Source organism: Microcaecilia unicolor, chromosome 6 (assembly GCF_901765095.1).
Source record: "Microcaecilia unicolor chromosome 6, aMicUni1.1, whole genome shotgun sequence".
NCBI lineage: Eukaryota > Metazoa > Chordata > Amphibia > Gymnophiona > Siphonopidae > Microcaecilia > Microcaecilia unicolor.
The window spans coordinates 342,709,691-342,728,883 of NC_044036.1; the positions used below are offsets into that span (position 1 = coordinate 342,709,691).

Below are 19,193 nucleotides of genomic sequence, written 5' to 3' on the forward strand. Positions count from 1 at the left end.
TATTATCAGTTACGCACTTAACTTTCACTCCAGGCTTTGACACGGTGTAAGCGTTGGTGTCTAAAGTTAGGTCTATACATTTCGAAAGTGACGGCTCTACCATTAGGCCAACTGAGACGGGGGCCTCTGGCGACGCTCTCCCCTTCCCTCCTCAACCCTCTTCCCCACATCCTCTTCTCCCTACTGTGGCCCCCGCCTCTTGATTTACCTTCCCGTTTTCTCACAGGCGGATGACCGCGGTAGAGCCCTTTTATTCATTTGCTACATTTATACCCCACATTTTCCCAGGCTCAATGTGGCTTACAGAGTACCGTAAGGCGTTCGCCATTTCGGTTGATAACAAATACAAGATTGTGTTGTGGTCAGATGAGATAGAGGTGAATCAGGCGTCATGGGTCAAGGGAAAGAGGAGAGTAAATTGTCCAGTACGATCTTTGATTATGTTGTGGAAAATTATGTTTGATTATGTTTTGGAAAAGCAAAAATATGGCAAACGCGGGGAAGAAGGTTTTTTTTTTTTTTAATATTTGTACCCCATGCTTTCCCACTCATGGCAGGCTCAATGCATTGGCTTACATGGGGCAATGGGGGGTTAAGTGACTTGCCCAGAGTCACAAGGAGCTGCCTGTGCCGGGAATTGAACTCAGTTCCTCAAGACCAAAGTCCACCACCCTAACCACTAGGCCACTCCTCCACTGCCAGACTGGGTGGGGTGTTCTCTGCATTTCCACTTACCCTGCAATTGCATTTAGTTTTACGCACTTTAGTTGAATCCTCTCTCTCCCCCTTTTGTGTGCACTTCAGATATACGTCTTCATTACCATTTGGTGCCTACTTTACAGAATTTCCCTAAACAGGCATCACTTTGGGAAAATGAAAGTGAGCTTAGGTTCCAGTTCGGGGTTTAAATGCTTTATCGGGGGGGAGGTGCCCTAGTGGCTCATTAAAGACGAGCTCAGCAGCAATGGCGGGGGTGAGGGCATGGCGCCCCCTCCCCCTGGTAAAGTAAACAGCTGGTGCACAGTGATGCAGGAAAGCGTCTGAAAGGCCGCATGTGTGCACATTGTGGGGGCGGGGCAGGCACCCGGTCCTCACCTCTCAGGTGCCCACCTCCCTGTCCCGGGACGTCTCCATCTCCCCCCCCTCCCTTTATCTGCAACACGCGGCTAGAGTGTTCTGGAGGGGGCGGAGCTGGCATTATGATTGGCGGCAGGAATTTTGGGAGCTCGTGACGTAGACCGGGGCGGGGGCGACTGGGAGCCCGCTCAGTGCCTCGGGGGTCGGGGCTGGGGTCGGCCGGGATGGAGGAGCTGAGCGCCGTGGGCGAGCAGGTCTTCGCCGCTGAATGTATTCTGAGCAAGCGGCTCCGCAAGGTGGGTGTCGTCCCCTCCCCCCATCCGTCACTCCCCCCCCCCCCCACCCCGGGTGCTCGCTAACCCCCCTCTCTCTCTCTCTGCTGCAGGGGAAGCTGGAGTATCTCGTGAAGTGGCGCGGCTGGTCCTCCAAGTGAGTCTCCGACCCTCGGCCCGGTCGGCCGGACCTGGGGGGGGGGAGGGTTTCCATTCTTCCCCCTACCTTTGGGACGGACTGTGATCCGGGGCGGGGTCGAGGTTGGCCCCTCCCGGCTCCCGCTCCTCTTTTGTTTGGGCTGTACAGGGGCTTCTTTTGTTTACGGTAAAGTGTGGCAGGGCTGGGCCGGATACAAAGAGACCCCCGCCCCCCCCCATTCCTGACACCTGGGGAATCTAGATCCCCCCCAGGGATCCTGGGGAAAACCAGATCACCCCTGCCTCCTCTTCCCCCTCCAAGGACCCTGGGGAATCGAGATTCCTCTCCCCTGTACCCGAGACCTCGATAATTCGCATTATTACCCCCGTCCCACACCGGAACACTAGGAAATCCAGCCCCCCCCCCCCCCCCCCCCGGGACTCTGAATCAGCCGGCATGTTCTCGACTTGCTGCTCTGAGCTGTGTTGCTTTCTTTGGGCAGCAGCACGTGTTACTTTCGCTATCCATTGTTTTTATTGTCAGTGTGTGTGTTGTCGGTTTTGCAGTTGGGGGAGGAGATTGTAGTGTGTTAGAAACAGCGGGGTTGCAACTTGTGTGCGGAAGAGCTAGTATACAACAACAATAACAAAACAACTGTTACTACAAAGCATTTCCATCTGTAGCTGTACACAAACAGGAGACAAGCCCTGCTCAGCAGAGCTTCAATCTTTGGATCTGTGTTGGGTGTATAGTGAGAATAGGGGGGTGGGGGGGTGTATTTTGGTTTGTGTGTATGTCAGAGGGTTGTTGTGATGTGGGTCTGTGGTGGATGAGTAGGGGGAGCGTATTCTGGTTTGTATAGGTATCAGAGGGGTGTTGTGTATGGATCTGTGTTGGGTGTAGCATGAGGGTAGGGGGAGTATATTTTGGTTTGTATATTTGTCGGAGAAGTTTTGTTGTATGGATTTGTGTTGAGTGTATAATGGTTTGCCAGAGGGGTGTTGTGATGCGATTCAGTGTTGGGCGAATTGTGAGAGTAGGGGGAGCGTATTCTGCTTTGCAAATGTGTTGGGTATATAGTGAGGGTAGGGGGGAGTACACGATGGGTTGTATTGTGTGTTGGAAGAAATCTGCCCCTTTTACATTGTTTACCCTTGTTGCCCCCATTTTGTGTTTAACAGAAGTTTAATCTCTTTTCAGCTGATGACTTGCTCTCTCTCAAAAAAAAAAGAGGGATGCGGATGCCATGTGGGGACTGAGGGGGGGGGGTGAGAGGGGTCTCCGTTTACTCCCTCTGCCAGCTGCTCCTTCCCACTCACTTTCTCTGTTTCTTTCATTGTTAATCTTTTCTTCTTGGTGGCTTTGCATTTCTGCACTTCACAAGTTCCTTTTGCTCCATTGTCTCTGCTCTTTCATCAGTTTGGGCTCTGTTGAGAAGCTCCCTATTTGGCAGGGTTATAGATTACAGCTCCCAAATCTAATTAGAATTTTGTAAACATTTTATTTGGAATAATTTGTTTTGCCTTTATCCCTTTGAAATGCTAAGCAGCACAGACATCATATTGCCACAGAGTTCCCCTTTGTCTTGGGGTGTTAATGCTCTTCTTTCCGCACACCGCAGGGTGAGGGTGAACAGGTGGTCTTCTGTGGCGTTTCATTAAGAGTGGAAAGTGTTTGGCAATTCTGTTTGTGTTTGTTTTAAAAGGGATTTTTGCACCACTGCAAACAGACAAAATATTAGCACAAGACATTATACTTGACTGTAATTTTCTGTACTCCTCAGCTAATTATGCAGATTTATGTTCAAATAATGCCTTTTCCTTTCTGCAAGCCAAGTTCTCCATCTGTTCCATCCTTCAGTAAAGTCTCAGCCCTCTATTCAGTGTCTGAAGTGAAGGGAGAATTGTCTGCTCTGTTCGAACCAGCGGCTGCTCAAACTTCATAGCAAAGCCTCCAGGATGCACTTAAAAATGATCAGAGAAAAGTGTCAGTGGCAGCCAAACTGAAAATTGCAGGGTTGAAGCTGCTGTTTCTTTACTGATGTCCTTACAAAGCTGCATCCAAGTGGCCTTTTTTCTTTTTTTGTCATTTAATATTTGGTCTTCTAGGCAGTGATCTGTCCTCTCATAATCTGACAGAGAAAGCTATATCCCTTATTTGTGGTTTAACAGCTGTCTGTAGGGTACTCGGGACTCCACCTGTTCTCTTAGCCTTCTGTAGTTGCCGGACTGTTTACATGTATTCACAATCATTCTCCTTCCACACACAGCTTCAGTGCTCCTTACCCTGGTCTTTCTAGCCTACATGCAACATGTTACTATGACATCACGAGAGAGTGATGATAACAATGCACAGTGACATCACAAGAGAGCCCTGTTAATGCATGCACTGTGACATCACAAGAGAAAGTGATAACAATGCACAGTGACATCACGAGAGGTTTTATTACACACATCTGCCAAGACCAGCCAGATGTAGATTTGGTAAGATATTCAATTTTTTAGATTTAGCTGAGGTTCAGGGAGGTTCTTTTAATCTTTTTTAATCCTTGTATTCATCCTCTTAACAGACTCAGTTTTATAAATGATGCTCAAAATTTGCAAGCACAATTTAATTGAAGAACAAGCCAATTAGTGCACACATCTTCCTAGTTGGCTTTCTATAAAGTTATGCATGTAAACTTAAGCACAAATCTGAAAAGGGGGCGGGCATTCCTAGAATTTGCATGCAGCATTATAGAATGTGGCAGATCCGCACCTATTTTAGGCGCAATAATTTACACCGTGTTTCAGTTGGTGTGAATCCTTGCGCCCAGAATTGGGTGTGGATCGCAACACTAAGTGCCCTTCTGTAAACTGTGTCTGACTCTGAGCACCCTTTAGGGGACTGGGCTTTTTCAGTGCCATGTACTGAATTTAGCCCTATCTGTTCTGTTCTTTGGTCGTTTCAGACACAACAGCTGGGAACCAGAGGAGAACATTCTAGATGCCAGACTTCTCCTGGCGTTCCAGAAGAGGTGAGTCTGCCGGGGCTGTTTTCTTTATCATGTGACATTGTTCTTGGACATTATCATAGCTGACAATTGTTGAAAATCGACTTTGCCACTGAGGAAATGTGTTTGACATATGACTTGAACTTGATGGTTTTCCCTACATGTTTGAGCTTTCCTTCTTCGAGTGGTGGCCAACGTGGGAACTGTTAATTAAGGCTAACAAAACCAAAACACTTTGTTCCCACATTCATGAATTCCATTCAACATTATTTATTTATACATTCTTGTATCTCACTATTGTCCGAAAACAAATTTCGGTTCAAAGTGGCTTACAGTTTACATTTTGATGGAGTTATGATAGTGTTGTGCAATGTGGAGAGGTTATCTACAGTTCGTGTGGTTATTCATAGAGTTTTTGAAGAGGTAGATTTGAAAGGAAGGAGACGATATCTTTGTGATTAGCTGTAGAATTTTTTTGAAGAGGCAGGTTTTCATTTCTTTTCTGAATTGGAGGAGATTTGTGATGCTTCTTATGGTTTTTGGTATCGAGGTCCACCATTTGGAACCCAGGTAGCTAAATCCAGCTGTGTAGATGGTGGTTCTGCAGTTGGGTAGATGTAGGAGTAGGTAGTTTCCGTTTTCTGGGCTGGCATTTCTTGAAGATAGTTCACTCATGTTAAGCATGTTGAACACTTTAGTCTTCTATTATATCTAGATATGGGCTTCAGAGGTTAATAATAAATGATACAACTACACTATATCTGGGTGTCGTCGTCGATAACACACTGAAACCTTCTGCTCAGTGTGCTGCTGCGGCTAAGAAAGCGAATAGAATGTTGGGTATTATTAGGAAAGGTATGGAAAACAGGTGTGAGGATGTTATAATGCCGTTGTATCACTCCATGGTGCGACCGCACCTTGAGTATTGTGTTCAATTCTGGTCGCCGCATCTCAAGAAAGATATAGTAGAATTGGAAAAGGTGCAGCGAAGGGCGACTAAAATGATAGCGGGGATGGGACGACTTCCCTATGAAGAAAGACTAAGGAGGCTCGGGCTATACAGCTTGGAGAAGAGACGGCTGAGGGGAGACATGATAGAGGTATATAAAATAATGAGTGGAGTGGAACAGGTGGATGTGAAGCGTCTGTTCACGCTTTCCAAAAATACTAGGACTAGGGGGCATGCGATGAAACTACAGTGTAGTAAATTTAAAACAAATCGGAGAAAATATTTCTTCACCCAACGTATAATTAAACTCTGGAATTCGTTGCAGGAGAAAGTGGTGAAGGCGGTTAGCTTAGCAGAGTTTTTAAAAAGGGGTTGGACGGATTCCTAAAGGACAAGTCCATAAACCGCTACTAAACGGACTTGGAAAAATCCAAAATTCCAGGAATAACATGTATAGAATGTTTGTACGTTTGGGAAGCTCGCCAGGTGCCCTTGGCCTGGATTGGCCGCTGTCGTGGACAGGATGCTGGGCTCGATGGACCCTTGGTCTTTTCCCAGTGTGGCATTACTTATGTACTTATGTCCTCTACTTGGCTCACTTTTATTACATAGAGCAGTGATTTAACCTATTGTGATGTCATAGTGGCTCATTCCACCAATAAGAGCCAACCTCATTAGTGATGTCACAATGGCTTGATTGTATAGAATGTTTGTACGTTTGGGAAGCTCACCAGGTGCCCTTGGCCTGGATTGGCCGCTGTCGTGGACAGGATGCTGGGCTCGATGGACCCTTGGTCTTTTCCCAGTATGGCATTACTTATGTACTTATGTTCAATAATTAACGGTTTTGACAGTTACTACCAAAAAGAGGAGGATTTGGAGGAAAAAGCCTCAATAAGGCTCCTTTCTTTATGGCACCTTCCTTCTTGATCAAGGAGCTATCGTTATCATTGGCAAAAAACCCGCCAACCTCCTTTAAACATTATGTGAATATTTTGTACTAAATATCAACTCAGATCTGTGCATGCTGCTTAATACTGTCCAAACGCCGCGGCCGACTATGGCCAAAGTTTCGAACCTTCTTCAGGGTCCGTGGCATATCATTTTCACTGATCTGGCATCCGGTGCTCAAGTACTGCAGCTTCATAGTGAAAATGATCCGCCATGGACCCTGAAGAAGGTTTGAGACTTTGGCCATAGTCGGCCGCGGCCCTAGAGTTCTGGCTACAAGCTGCGGTCTCTTAAGTGATGTTGTTCTCCACTCAGCTCTTCACAGCACACTGCCTTATTAAGCTGCCCAACTGGCCATTCAGGATTCAGTCTAGCTCTCCTGTCTTCCACTGTCCTTCCTGCAATAGAAGATGTAGCAGGAATGTACAAGGATCTCCCATGCAAATTTTGCTAGTTGTGGCCAGCGTGTTTGCTTGTTTTTCCCCAAAAATAAAAATTATCCACATCTGTATCACTGAAACGTAAGTAACAGTCCAGTATTAATAGGCTTCAAAGTAGAAAATGACTTGGGGACAAAGTTTGTCCCCGTGGTCACCGGCCATTCATACCTTTCAATGCAGTTTTTGCTGACACGTGCACGTTTTTATTTTTTATACATCCTAGTTACACTACAGTGTGCTTTGTAAGAAATGGTTTTGCCTTGATGTTATTGGTGACTAAAGGCTGCTGTATTCACAGAGAGCAAGAGAAGGAGCTACAAAATCGGAAAAGGGGGAAGCGACCTAGAGGAAGACCAAGAAAAAATGTGGTATGTATCGGTGTAAGCTTTGGGGTACAGTGTGCTCGTTGGCTGTATGAGCAGCTCATTTGCTGAAATTCAGGTTCTGTTTGTAACTGGAGTGTCCATAGCAACAATCTTTCTGATAATCCCTGCTAGTCTGTCATTCTGACTTGTGAATCCTACATTTCTAATCTTACTCGAAGGCTCTTAAACACACGTTTTTCACTTTTAGTGCTTTTTTTCACTTTGGCTCATCTTGATTTTTTTATATCGGTCAATCACATTTGCTGAGGTCCATGTTGTTAACTTTCCCCCTTAGTGTGAAGAGTTTCAGTCTCTGATAACCAGAGCTGATATTGTGATGTCATAATGCCTCATTCCACCAGTAAGAGCCAATCTCATCAATGATGTCACAATGGCATGATTGCCCTATTAGTATAGCAGTGATTTAACCAGAGCTGATATTGTGATGTCATAATGCCTCATTCCACCAGTAAGAGCCAATCTCATCAATGATGTCACAATGGCATGATTGCCCTATTAGTATAGCAGTGATTTAACCAGAGCTGATATTGTGATGTCATAATGCCTCATTCCACCAGTAAGAGCCAATCTCATCAATGATGTGACAATGGCTTGATTGCCCTATTACGTATAGCAGTGATTTAACCAGAGCTGATATTGTGATGTCATAATGCCTCAGTCCACCAATAAGAGCCACCTCGTCAGTGATGTCACAATGGCTTCATTGTTCTATACTTGGCTCAGCTTTATTACATAGGGCAGTGATCTTAATTTCTAGAGAGATTTCTTTTTCTTTAATTAAGGGGGAGGTTATTAATGTGGCTACCGTTAAGATGTGTTACTTTACTGTTAATCTACTACTACTACTACTACTATTTAGCATTTCTATAGTGCTACAAGGCATACGCAGCGCTGCACAAACATAGAAGAAAGACAGTCCCTGCTCAAAGAGCTTACAATCTAATAGACAAAAAATAAATAAAGTAATCAAATCAATTAATGTGAATGGGAAGGAAGAGAGGAGGGTAGGTGGAGGCGAGTGGTTACAAGTGGTTACGAGTCAAAAGCAATGTTAAAGAGGTGGGCTTTCAGTCTAGATTTAAAGGTGGCCAAGGATGGGGCAAGACGTAGGGGCTCAGGAAGTTTATTCCAGGCGTAGGGTGCAGCGAGACAGAAGGCACGAAGTCTGGAGTTGGCAGTAGTGGAGAAGGGAACAGATAAGAAGGATTTATCCATGGAGCGGAGTGCACGGGAAGGGGTGTAGGGAAGGACGAGTGTGGAGAGATACTGGGGAGCAGCAGAGTGAGTACATTTATAGGTTAGTAGAAGAAGTTTGAACAGGATGCTAAAACGGATAGGGAGCCAGTGAAGGGTCTTGAGGAGAGGGGTAGTATGAGTAAAGCGACCCTGGCGGAAGATGAGACGGGCAGCAGAGTTTTGAACCGACTGGAGAGGGGAGAGGTGACTAAGTGGGAGGCCAGCAAAAAGCAGATTGCAGTAGTCTAAACGAGAGGTGACAAGGGTGTGGATGAGGGTTTGGTAGAGTGCTCGGAAAGAAAGGGGTGGATTTTACGGATGTTGTAAAGAAAGAAACGACAGGTCTTGGCAATCTGCTGGATATGAGCAGAGAAGGAGAGAGAAGAGTCAAAGATGACCCCAAGGTTCCGAGCTGAGGAGACAGGGAGAATGAGAGCGCCATCAACAGAAATAGAAAACAGGGGGAGCGGGGAGGTGGGTTTGGGGGGGGGGGGAAATGAGAAGCTCGGTTTTGGTCATATTTAATTTCAGGTGGCGTTGAGACATCCAGGCAGCAATGTCAGACAAGCACGCTGAAACTTTGGTTTGGATGCAAGGTGAGATATCAGGGGTAGAAAGGTAGATTTGGGAGTCATCAGCATAGAGATGGTAGGAAAAGCCATGGGATGAGATTAATGAACCAAGGGAAGAAGTGTAGATAGAAAAGAGGAGGGGACCAAGAACAGAACCCTGAGGTACGCCGACAGTCAGAGGGATAGAAGTAGAAGAGGATCCACCAGAGTGAACACTAAAGGTGCGGAGGGAGAGGTAGGAAGAGAACCAGGAAAGGACAGAGCCCTGGAATCCAAATGAGGACAGGGTATCGAGAAGTATGCTGTGATCGACAGTGTCAAAAGCAGCGGAAAGATCAAGAAGAATGAGGATGGAATATTGACCTCTGGATTTAGCCAGTAATAGGTCATTATTATTACCGTGTTTCCCCGAAAATAGGGCATCCCCATAAAATAAGACCTACCGAGGTTTTTGGTGCCCTTAGAAAATATAAGGCCTCCCCCGAAAGTAAGGCCTAGCAAAGTTTTGTTTTTCCCGGTAAGTAGGGTCCCCCCCCCCCTGAGATCGCCGGGCCCCCCTCCGTCGTTCTGAAACTAACCCCCCACCCGAGGTCGTCCCCCCCCACCCGAGATGGCGCCCCCACCCGAAGTCGCCGGACCCCAACCCCCTCTGTCGCTCCGAAACTAACCTGCACTTAAGCCTCCTTTCACTTTCCTTCCAGTTCGCAGCAAGCAGCAGCAGTAGGAGGGCAGGCCACTCCTTCCTTCCGTGTCCCGCCCTCGCCTGACGTAACGTAACGTCAGGCGAGGGTGGGGCTCGGAAGGAAGGAGAGGCCTGCCCTGCCCTGCTGCTCCTGCAAACTGGAAGGAAAGTGAAAGGAGGCTTAAGTTCAGGTTAGTTTCTGAGCGACGGATGGGGGTGGGGTCCGGCGACTTCGGGTGGGAGCGCCATCTCGGGTGGGGGGTTACCGGTAGTTGCAGGAGCGACGGAGGGAAGGTGGGCGGGCCAACCGTGTTTCCCCGAAATATTAAGACATCCCCTGAAAATAAGACCTAGCGCCTTTTTGGGCGCAAAAATTAATATAAGGCAGTGTCTTATATTCGGGGAAACACGGTAGTTCTCATTGCATAAAATGGGACCTGTGCTAAAATAGCATTGAGTTGTGGTAAAATACCATGTGTAATTACACCCCTAATACCTTCCCCAGAATCTCGGGGCCGTGGAGTAGCAGCAGGGGGAAATTTTCCATCAATAAGTGCAGCAGAAGAAAAGAATAACTGAGTATAAAATGTTCATAAAATATTTTTAAAAAATCTACACATCAAATTGCTAAACAATCAGTAAAATAAAAAACTGATTTTACTGTAACAAAATACAGAAGGCAAAGAACCAAAGGAGGTGCTGATAAGCGTGAAACCTGGCTAGTAGTGGGAAAATTGCCTGCAACTGGGAGGTGGGGAACGGGGGGACGGAGTAATGTAATATGTAAACGGTACAGAACAAACCCCAAATACACCTGTGTGAGACAAGAAAAATGAAGACAAATGCTAAAAGTGGGGAATGTATCATCCCTGAGAGTTCAGGCCACATTTCGGTTCTCGTGAGGCTGCATCTTCCACTGTGGAGGTTGAGGTAAAGCAGTTACTGCAGCAGTGGAAGGAAAGAATGCAGACCTGAAAGAGAGCAACAAAAGTGTAACCCCGAGCATGAGAACAGGGGGAGCTTTGAGGGGCTGGAGTGTTACTTAATGTAGCTGCCATAAATGCAGGGTCTGGAAACCCTTTGCAAGACCTGAGGTCTTGGAATGGCTTTGGCTGGCTGCTTCCTACAGAGCATCTGTCTTTCCCTGTCTCGGCCCACATATTTGGAATTCGCTTCCTATTGATATTTGGACAGAGATATCCCATTCCAGATTCAAAACCTCACTTAGTGTGGCTCTTTCAAATGGTCCCGCTGTGCCCCTTAGGCAACCATCTGGGACCTGTATATGCCTTTCTTCTTCCATTTCATTTCTGTAGCGCTACTTAACGTACACAGCGCTGAGAAGGCTAGGGCTTTTCAGCTTGGAGAAGAGACGGCTGAGGGGAGATATGATAGAAGTGTATAAAATAATGAGTGGAATGGATCGGGTGGATGTGAAGCGACTGTTCACGCTATCCAAAAATACTAGGACTAGAGGGCATGAGTTGAAGCTACAGTGTGGTAAATTTAAAACGAATCGGAGAAAATTTTTCTTCACCCAACGTGTAATTAGACTCTGGAATTCGTTGCCGGAGAACGTGGTACGGGCGGTTAGCTTGACGGAGTTTAAAAAGGGGTTAGATAGATTCCTAAAGGACAAGTCCATAGACCGCTATTAAATGGACTTGGAAAAATTCCGCATTTTCAGGTATAACTTGTCTGGAATGTTTTTACGTTTGGGGAGCGTGCCAGGTGCCCTTGACCTGGATTGGCCACTGTCGGTGACAGGATGCTGGGCTAGATGGACCTTTAGTCTTTCCCAGTATGGCACTACTTATGTACTTATGTACTTATGTACTTTCTCTGTCCCTAGAGGGCTCACAGTCTGTTTTTGTATATGCCTTCTTGCTTGTTCCCCTCCCCCACGTCTCGGACCTTCACCATGCTTCTATTCTCTTTCCCACCTCTCTTTTCTTTCCATCTTTGACCAGGCTTACCTGTTTGATGCTGCTTTTGATTTCTAACTTGTCACTTGCTCGTAACCTTACCTTGTCTTCCTCTCTTCAATAGTCCCTTTCCCTATGTGTCCTTCTGTCTGTCCTACCCTTATCCATTTTTTGTCCTGTCTGTCCTGATTTAGATTGTAAGCTCTTTTGAGCAGGGACTGTCTTTTCTTCATGTTCAATTGTGAAGCGCTGCGTACGACTGGTAGCGCTACAGAAATGATTTATAGTAGTAGTTTCTAGCGCTAAGTCACTCCCTTGATTTTAACTATCGTAAACCTCTTGGTTATGCCAAGGCTTTAAAAGCAGTTTATAAGGTTAGTGTAAATAAATAATACGTTCTCAATTTTTTTTTTTTAAAGGAGCCTGAGGTGCCATTGAAAACTAAATCGAGCAGCTCTTCCTCCTCCTCTTCCTCTTCTTCTTCCTCCTCTTCCTCTGATGAGGATGAAAATGAAAGAAATGCAAAGAGGGGCCCCCGAGCCCGGGAGACCCACCCAGTGCCACAGAAGAAAGCACAGATTGTAGTGGCCAAACCTGACGTGAAAGAGCCCATCCGGAAGAAACGTGGCAGAAAACCACTGCCACCGGATCAGAAAGCGGCCCGGCAAAGCAAAGCCCTGACCAAGGCAATGCAAACGAGTCAGAAGGAGGTGACTGTCGGTACTAAACTCCTGGGTAAGCTGCAGCAGCAGCAGCTCGGCACGCTGAAAGCCCAGTCCAAGGAGCCTCAGAGGGCGGGTGACAGCGGAGCTTCTGCTGGAAGACTCTCCATGGACCATCTTTGTAACATAGCAAAAAGCTCCGGTGGTCCAGGTCATATGAATGGCAGCCCAAACCGGGCACTGAGCTGGCAGAGCTCCATTGTCCACTATATGAACCGAATTAACCAGAATAGCGTGAACAACCAGCCTTCTGGGAGGCTGGCACTGTGCTCAGAAATGTCTAAAAAAGGTAGCATAGGGCTGGACTTAAAAGTGAAAAATGCCAAAGTCGGATTAAATCCTCAGGGAGTTAAAGTAACAAAAGGAAGCAATTCTGGTGATCCGAATCCTGAATTTCCCCCCCAGGTAGATAGCCAGACTGTAGCAAGTCCCTGCCCCCAGGGGACTGGACCTTCTAGTGCCAACACCATGCAGGAAGTGAATCTCCAAGCCTTAAACCTGCAAAGCGTCAGTAAAAATGGACTTGCTGCCTTGGGCTTAGGTGTAGGCGTTCCCCCCACACATTCCAAGTGCATCAGTAACCCAGCTGGGAACTCGAGCGGTTTTGCTGTCAAGGGCAGTGGGCCTGGCCTGGCCAAATCTACACTGACAACAGACAGTGCTAGTAAGAGTGAAAAGCTAGCTGGAAGAGCAGAGGTCAACAAGTCCCTTTGCCCTTCTGCCAGCCCTGAAGAGGAGAGGAAGCAGCCCGAGCAAGGGCAGCCCACTGAGGAGAGCTGCAAGCCGTCCGTGCTGTGTGAAATGAGTACAGGGGAAGAGAGCAGCTCGGATTCCGACCAGGATTCATCCGTTTCCAGCCGGGGCCAAAACATGTCCATCTCCGTCCAGACCAGTCAGGACTGGAAGCCCACGCGAAGCCTTATTGAACATGTCTTTGTCACGGATGTAACCGCCAACCTCATCACGGTGACCGTGAAGGAGTCGCCGACCAGCGTTGGCTTTTTTAACATGCACCATTTCTGAGCTGAGCCAGCCTTTGTCTAGATGTTCTCACCGCCTCTCTCTCTCTCTCTCTGGCAAAGTGCTGTGTACACTGGAGAGGAAGCGGGACTGAGCTGGCTGTCCTGGTGTCTTTACGATGTCAGAATGGGACAGTAGTGTTTAGTTTGACTTATTCCTGTTTCCAAAGAAGGCTTAAAAGGGTTTGGGTGGGTGTTTTTTTTTTTGTTTTGTTTTTTTTACATTTGTTTTTTTTACATTTTTTTTTTTTGTTTTGTTTTGTTTTTTTTACATTTGTGTTTATTTTTTTTTTATAACTTTTATTTTTTTATATATATATATATATATAGTAACAAATTGCAGTACAGCACAGATGCTGAGAAGTGCTTAAATATGTAGCATTGATTATGTGTTTACCTGGAGTGTTAGGGGTGAATTTGATTTACGTCTTCACCTTTTGTTTATTTTGTTTGAACAGTATTATATTTCCTAGGGGAAGGTGAGGTGGAATCGGAGCAGATTTCTTATATGTGAGATGAGGTCTGTGAGCCCTGCTCCGTGCACAGGGGAGCGACCATTGGACACTGAACTCTTGGTTTTTTTTTTTTTTTTCTGTTCTAGTTAGCCAGTATAACACTGGTAGGATTTTGAAAATACTAAGAAAACAAGTTTTAAAGTTTTACTGCTTATGGTGTAGTCCGCTGTTTTTGTTAAAGCAACAAGCAGGTTGTGCGTTGCAAATATCTTCCCTTATGGAGCCGAACCCAAGAGCTGATGCCAGGCTATGCTCTGGGCAGAAATTAATCCCACCCTCAAAACACCAAAAAATGCTGTCCGTTTCCCAAATGGTAAATGAAAGCTTAGTAAAGCAGCTGCAGCAGGAACCATGTCACTGAACCAGCCTTCTCATTTTGTGCCTGGCTTTTCAAGGTTTCTGCACCAGCCACTTGGGACAGCGTGAGCTGCCGAGGAGACCCTTCGAAGCCGGAGGCCCAGTTCCGTGACTGGCTTGTCTGTATCAGGTGGTGGTCTCTCAAATGAAGGGTCTTTCTAGAATGTGCCTTTTGAATGTGCCCTGGTCCATTTAGACCTGGTCTTTCAGCTTTTCCTGCTCGTGACTGGGCAAACATGGCTTTTTTGCGTAGTGCGTAGTTGAGAAACCCCAGTCACTGGGACCAGTGTATGCAGGGTTGGGGTAGGATGGAGGAGACCTTTCAGCCCAGGAGTGTCTAGTTAGAATCTGCCCTGTTCTTTTTATCAAAAGCCTTGGTTTTATTTATATTGGTGACTTTTGACACTCGGCTCTGTCTTTGTTACGCCTGTTTTGCGCTGGAGTTTCATGTTGGGTGCTGGTTGTGATAGTTGGCTCCCCTCCTCCCTCTGTTAATTTGGGGGGGGGGGGGGTGAGTGAGCTTAGTTTCCCATAGTTGCCCCTCCTTTTGAGTTTAATTTTGCTGCTTTCGTGTTTGGCACCTTGTCAGACAGGCCGACTTGGTCTGTCTGTGGCGCTTCTGGGAGTATCCTGCCTCTTTCCGAGGGGCACAGGCTCCACTGCCCCCTGCAGTGGGCTAGAGCAAATAACCAACTTTAATCATCTGTGATGACATTTATGTGTAAACAGTGAACCAAAAAAGAAATTGGAGGGCTTTTTTCAAAGTTGTTTTTTTAACGTGTGAACTTGTAAATGTTCTACTGATATGAAGGACTTGACAGTGACCTGAAGAACTGGAGAAACCCTCTGGCGGAAAAGAGGGTTTTTGGTTTTTTTTTTTCCTCCCCCTGCCTTTTGTATTTGAGTCTCAAAACAGGGTGAGTGTGGGGCATTTTCTTAAAATGAAGATGCAGGATATATTTTTGCTTGATTTGTGGAGGAAATTGGTTCCAGTCTTGTTCAGTAAAGCAGCTTTGGTTTTCTGTTTGCTAAATTAAAGCTGGATATTGAGCACAAACTTTTGCAGATGTATCTGCTGAATGTACTGAACACACGCACCTGTTTGTGACCCCTGAGGACCTGGAGCTAATTACTCGGTGGTACCGAATTTGTTCATCACTGAACAAACTGCAAGTTGATTGCCGTATAAACAGGACAGCGATGAAATCTGTACATAAGACCAGAACATGACGTAACGTGTGGATCTCTCGTAGGGGCTCAGCAAAGTGGTTGGGGAGGGGGGGAGGAGGAGGATGACATCACTTCATTGGTGGTTTGTGCTGGAGGAGGTGGTCTGGTGGAGATGCATGATGGGAGAGGTAGTGAGGGAGGTGTGCTTGAGGAGGGGAGGGGCATGGTAGGTGTGTGTTGGAGGAGCTGGCGTGGGGATGTGCTTCGGGGGGTGGGGTGCTGTGTAGTTACGTGCAGAGTTGGTGGTGTGGGAGGAGTGTTATGTAGGAGGAGATGTGACGCTGTGTGCTGTGGGGGATGGTGTGGTATGTGGGGTACATGGTTGGGTAGGGGCTTTGGGGGTGTGCATGTGGGGCTATGTGCTGGAGAGGGGGTGTGGATGTGTGAGAGGAGCATCTGTTAATGATGGAGTGTGTGTGAGGAGGATTGTCTGGGATAGGGGCATTTGGGGGTGTGTTCTGGGAGAGATGTGTGTGCTAGGGGGGAGGGGGTCTGTGTGTGGGGGGAGATGTGCTAGGGAAGGGTTATGGGCATATGTGTCTGGGCATTTGTTGCGGGGGTTTTGGGGGAGATGTTTGGGGTAAGGGCTTTGGTTGTGTATGCTGGGGGTGTTCTACAGAGGAGGGGGGGGGTCTGTTTGGGTGTGTGTGTGTGAGGGAGGGAGTGGGGGTCTGCTAGGAAAGTGGTGTGGAAGTGTGATGGGGGAGATGTGAGGGTGTTTGTTTCCTAGGGAGGAGTGTGTGTGTGGGGTGTTCTTACGTGTGTTTTCCACATTTCTTTATTTTAATGGTTCTTTAGTGACAATACTATGTAGAGTTTCTTGTTTGATAGCTAATGCTAGTTAGATTCAGGTCCCTCAGCGTTCTTCTAATTTATTGTGGCAAACGCTAGGAAAATGTGTGTAAAAATGTATAAGGCTATAATTTTTTTTACTGGCTACTAGATCAATAAATATTTTTTGTACACTTTTCAGTCTTGCGTGTGGTATCTGATTCTTTAATGCTCTGGAGTTGTTTGAGAGTTGATGTGACCATTTGAAGTTCTAGCACAGAGCGCGTTTGACCTTGGCAGATTCTCTTAGAAAAATTTAACCAGTTGTTTTTGCACTTTTCATGGTTAAAAAAAAAAGTTCCATATCACAAGGCCTGCAGTTGTGCTGATCCATTTGATGTCTTATTACCAGGTGCCAGAGTTCTGATTTTTGGGTTTAACCTCTTGACTTCCTGCACCCTGTCCCTCTTCCTCCTCTCCAAGCAACCTGCAAATACTGTTTCTTTCTCTCTCTCTCTCTCTCTCTCTTTCATTACAGACCAGTAAGCCTGACTTCAGTGCTGGGGCAAAATTCTAAAGGATAAGATAAAGTTCAGCTGGTTGATGTTGTGGATTAGGAATTGATTATTTGACAGAAAACAGAGGGTTGGTTAAATGGCCTCTTTTCTCAGTGGAGGAGGGTGAACAGTGGAGTGCCACAGGGATCTGTACTGGGACCGGTGCTATTTAACTTATTGATAAATGAACTGGAAAACAGAATAACAAGTGAGGTGACTAAATATTTTTTTTATTTTTTGTTACATTTGTACCCTGCGCTTTCCCACTCATGGCAGGCTCAATGCGGCTTACATGGGGCAATGGAGGGTTAAGTGACTTAGTCCAGAGTCACAAGGAGCTGCCTGTGCCTGAAGTGGAATCGAACTCAGTTCCTCAGGACCAAAGTCCACCACCCTTACCACTAGGCCACTCCTCCACTGTTGCTACTATTTGAGATTCTACATGGAATGTTGCTATTCCACTAGCAACATTCCATGTAGAAGTCGGCCCTTGCAGATCACCAATGTGGCCGCGCAGCTTCTGCTTCTGTGAGTCTGACGTCCTGCACGTACGTGCAGGACGTCAGACTCACAGAAACAGAAGCCTGCGCAGCCTTCTACATGGAATGTTGCTAGTGGAATAGCAACATTCCATGTAGAATTTCCAATAGTAGCAACATTCCATGTAGAATCTCCAATAGTATCTATTTTATTTTTGTTACATTTGTACCCTGCGCTTTCCCACTCATGGCAGGCTCAATGCGGCTTACATGGGGCAATGGAGGGTTAAGTGACTTAGCCCAGAGTCACAAGGAGCTGCCTGTGCCTGAAGTGGGAATCAAACTCAGTTCCCCAGGACCAAAGTCCACCACCCTTACCACTAGGCCACTCCTCCACTGTTGCTACTATTTGAGATTGTACATGGAATGTTGCTATTCCACTAGAAGTCGGCCCTTGCAGATCACCAATGTGGCCGCGCAGGCTTCTACATGGAATGTTGCTAGTGGAATAGCAACATTCCATGTAGAATCTCCAATAGTAGCAACATTCCATGTAGAATCTCCAATAGTATCTATTTTATTTTTGTTACATTTGTACCCTGCGCTTTCCCACTCATGGCAGGCTCAATGCGGCTTACATGGGGCAATGGAGGGTTAAGTGACTTGCCCAGAGTCACAAGGAGCTGCCTGTGCCTGAAGTGGGAATTGAACTCAGTTCCTCAGGACCAAAGTCCACCACCCTAACCACTAGGCCACTCCTCCATCCTAGCTAATGTATATTACCAAAGGCAATAGTATTGAATGATGTAATGCTTATGATTGATAGTAACATAGTAGATGACGACAGAAAAAGACCTGTACGGTCCATCCAGTCTGCCCAACAAGATAAACTCACATGTGCTACTTTTTGTGTATAAGACCAACCTGACCTTGATTTGTATCTGCCATTTTCAGGGCACAGACCGTAGAAGTTGGCCCAGCACTAGCCCCGCCTCCCACCACCGGCTTTGCCACCCAATCTTGGTTAAGCTACTGAGGATTCATTCCTTCTGAACAGGATTCCTTTATGTTTATCCCACGCATGTTTGAATTCCGTTACCGTTTTCATCACCACCACCTCCCGCGGGAGGGCATTCCAAGTATCCACCACTCTCTCCGTGAAAAAACACTTCCTGACATTTTTCTTGAGTCTGCCCCGTAAACCGTTCTGATTGGTTATGCAAGAAGTAATGGTATCAAACATATAAATGGCAAGTGACCAACTCGCCCGCAAATGCGCAGTAGAGACTTCCCTCGCGTCAAGACGTGATGACGTCAGAGGGCGAAACAGAGAGGGAAACGGAGTCGGATGCTGCCTGACGCTGCTGCTGGAGCCTGGAAAGTTGAAACGAACCAACATCGCTGGCGCACCAACCTCCACCCCCGACGTCGTCGCTGCCGCTCCCGCCCCCCTCTGAATCGGGCCCCCTGCACTGACATGAGAGCGCCTCTCACCTCCATGTGGAAGCGCTGCAGGCAGCAGCAGAGCGATCTGCTGCTGCCTGCAGCGCTTTCTCACGGAGGTGAGAGGCGCTCTCATGTCAGTGCAGGGGGCCTGGCACGGTGGGGGGAGGGAGTGGCGGCGAGGAAGGTAGCTGGACATGGGGAAGAGGGCAGGGGGGAGAAAGGAGGTTTGCTGGACATGGGGAGAGAGCAGGGCAGAGAGGAGGGTTGCTGGACATGGGAGGGCAGGGGAGAGAGGAGGGTCGGTGGACGGGCTGAGGCCAGGGAGAGAGGAGGGTTGCTGGGTGTGGGGGGGGGAGGGCAGGGGAGAGAGCAGGGTTGGTGGGCGGGGGGGGGGGGAGGCCAAGGGAAAGAGGAGGGTTGCTGGACATGGGGGGAGGGCAGGGGAGAGAGGAGGGTTTGTGGGCAGGGGGGAGGCC

The 19,193-nt window shown here is 47.1% G+C and overlaps 1 protein-coding gene across 1 annotated transcript; it reads left to right on the forward strand.

Annotated features, from left to right (window-relative positions):
* The first annotated feature begins 1,292 nt into the window (after positions 1-1,292).
* CBX2 (chromobox 2) lies at positions 1,293-13,402 on the forward strand. Its single transcript, XM_030206609.1, has 5 exons — positions 1,293-1,373; positions 1,463-1,506; positions 4,439-4,504; positions 7,119-7,188; positions 12,041-13,402. The coding sequence occupies exons 1-5, from the start codon at positions 1,302-1,304 to the stop codon at positions 13,364-13,366; spliced, it is 1,578 nt and encodes a 525-aa protein (XP_030062469.1). The 5' UTR covers positions 1,293-1,301; the 3' UTR covers positions 13,367-13,402.
* The last annotated feature ends 5,791 nt before the right edge of the window (positions 13,403-19,193 follow it).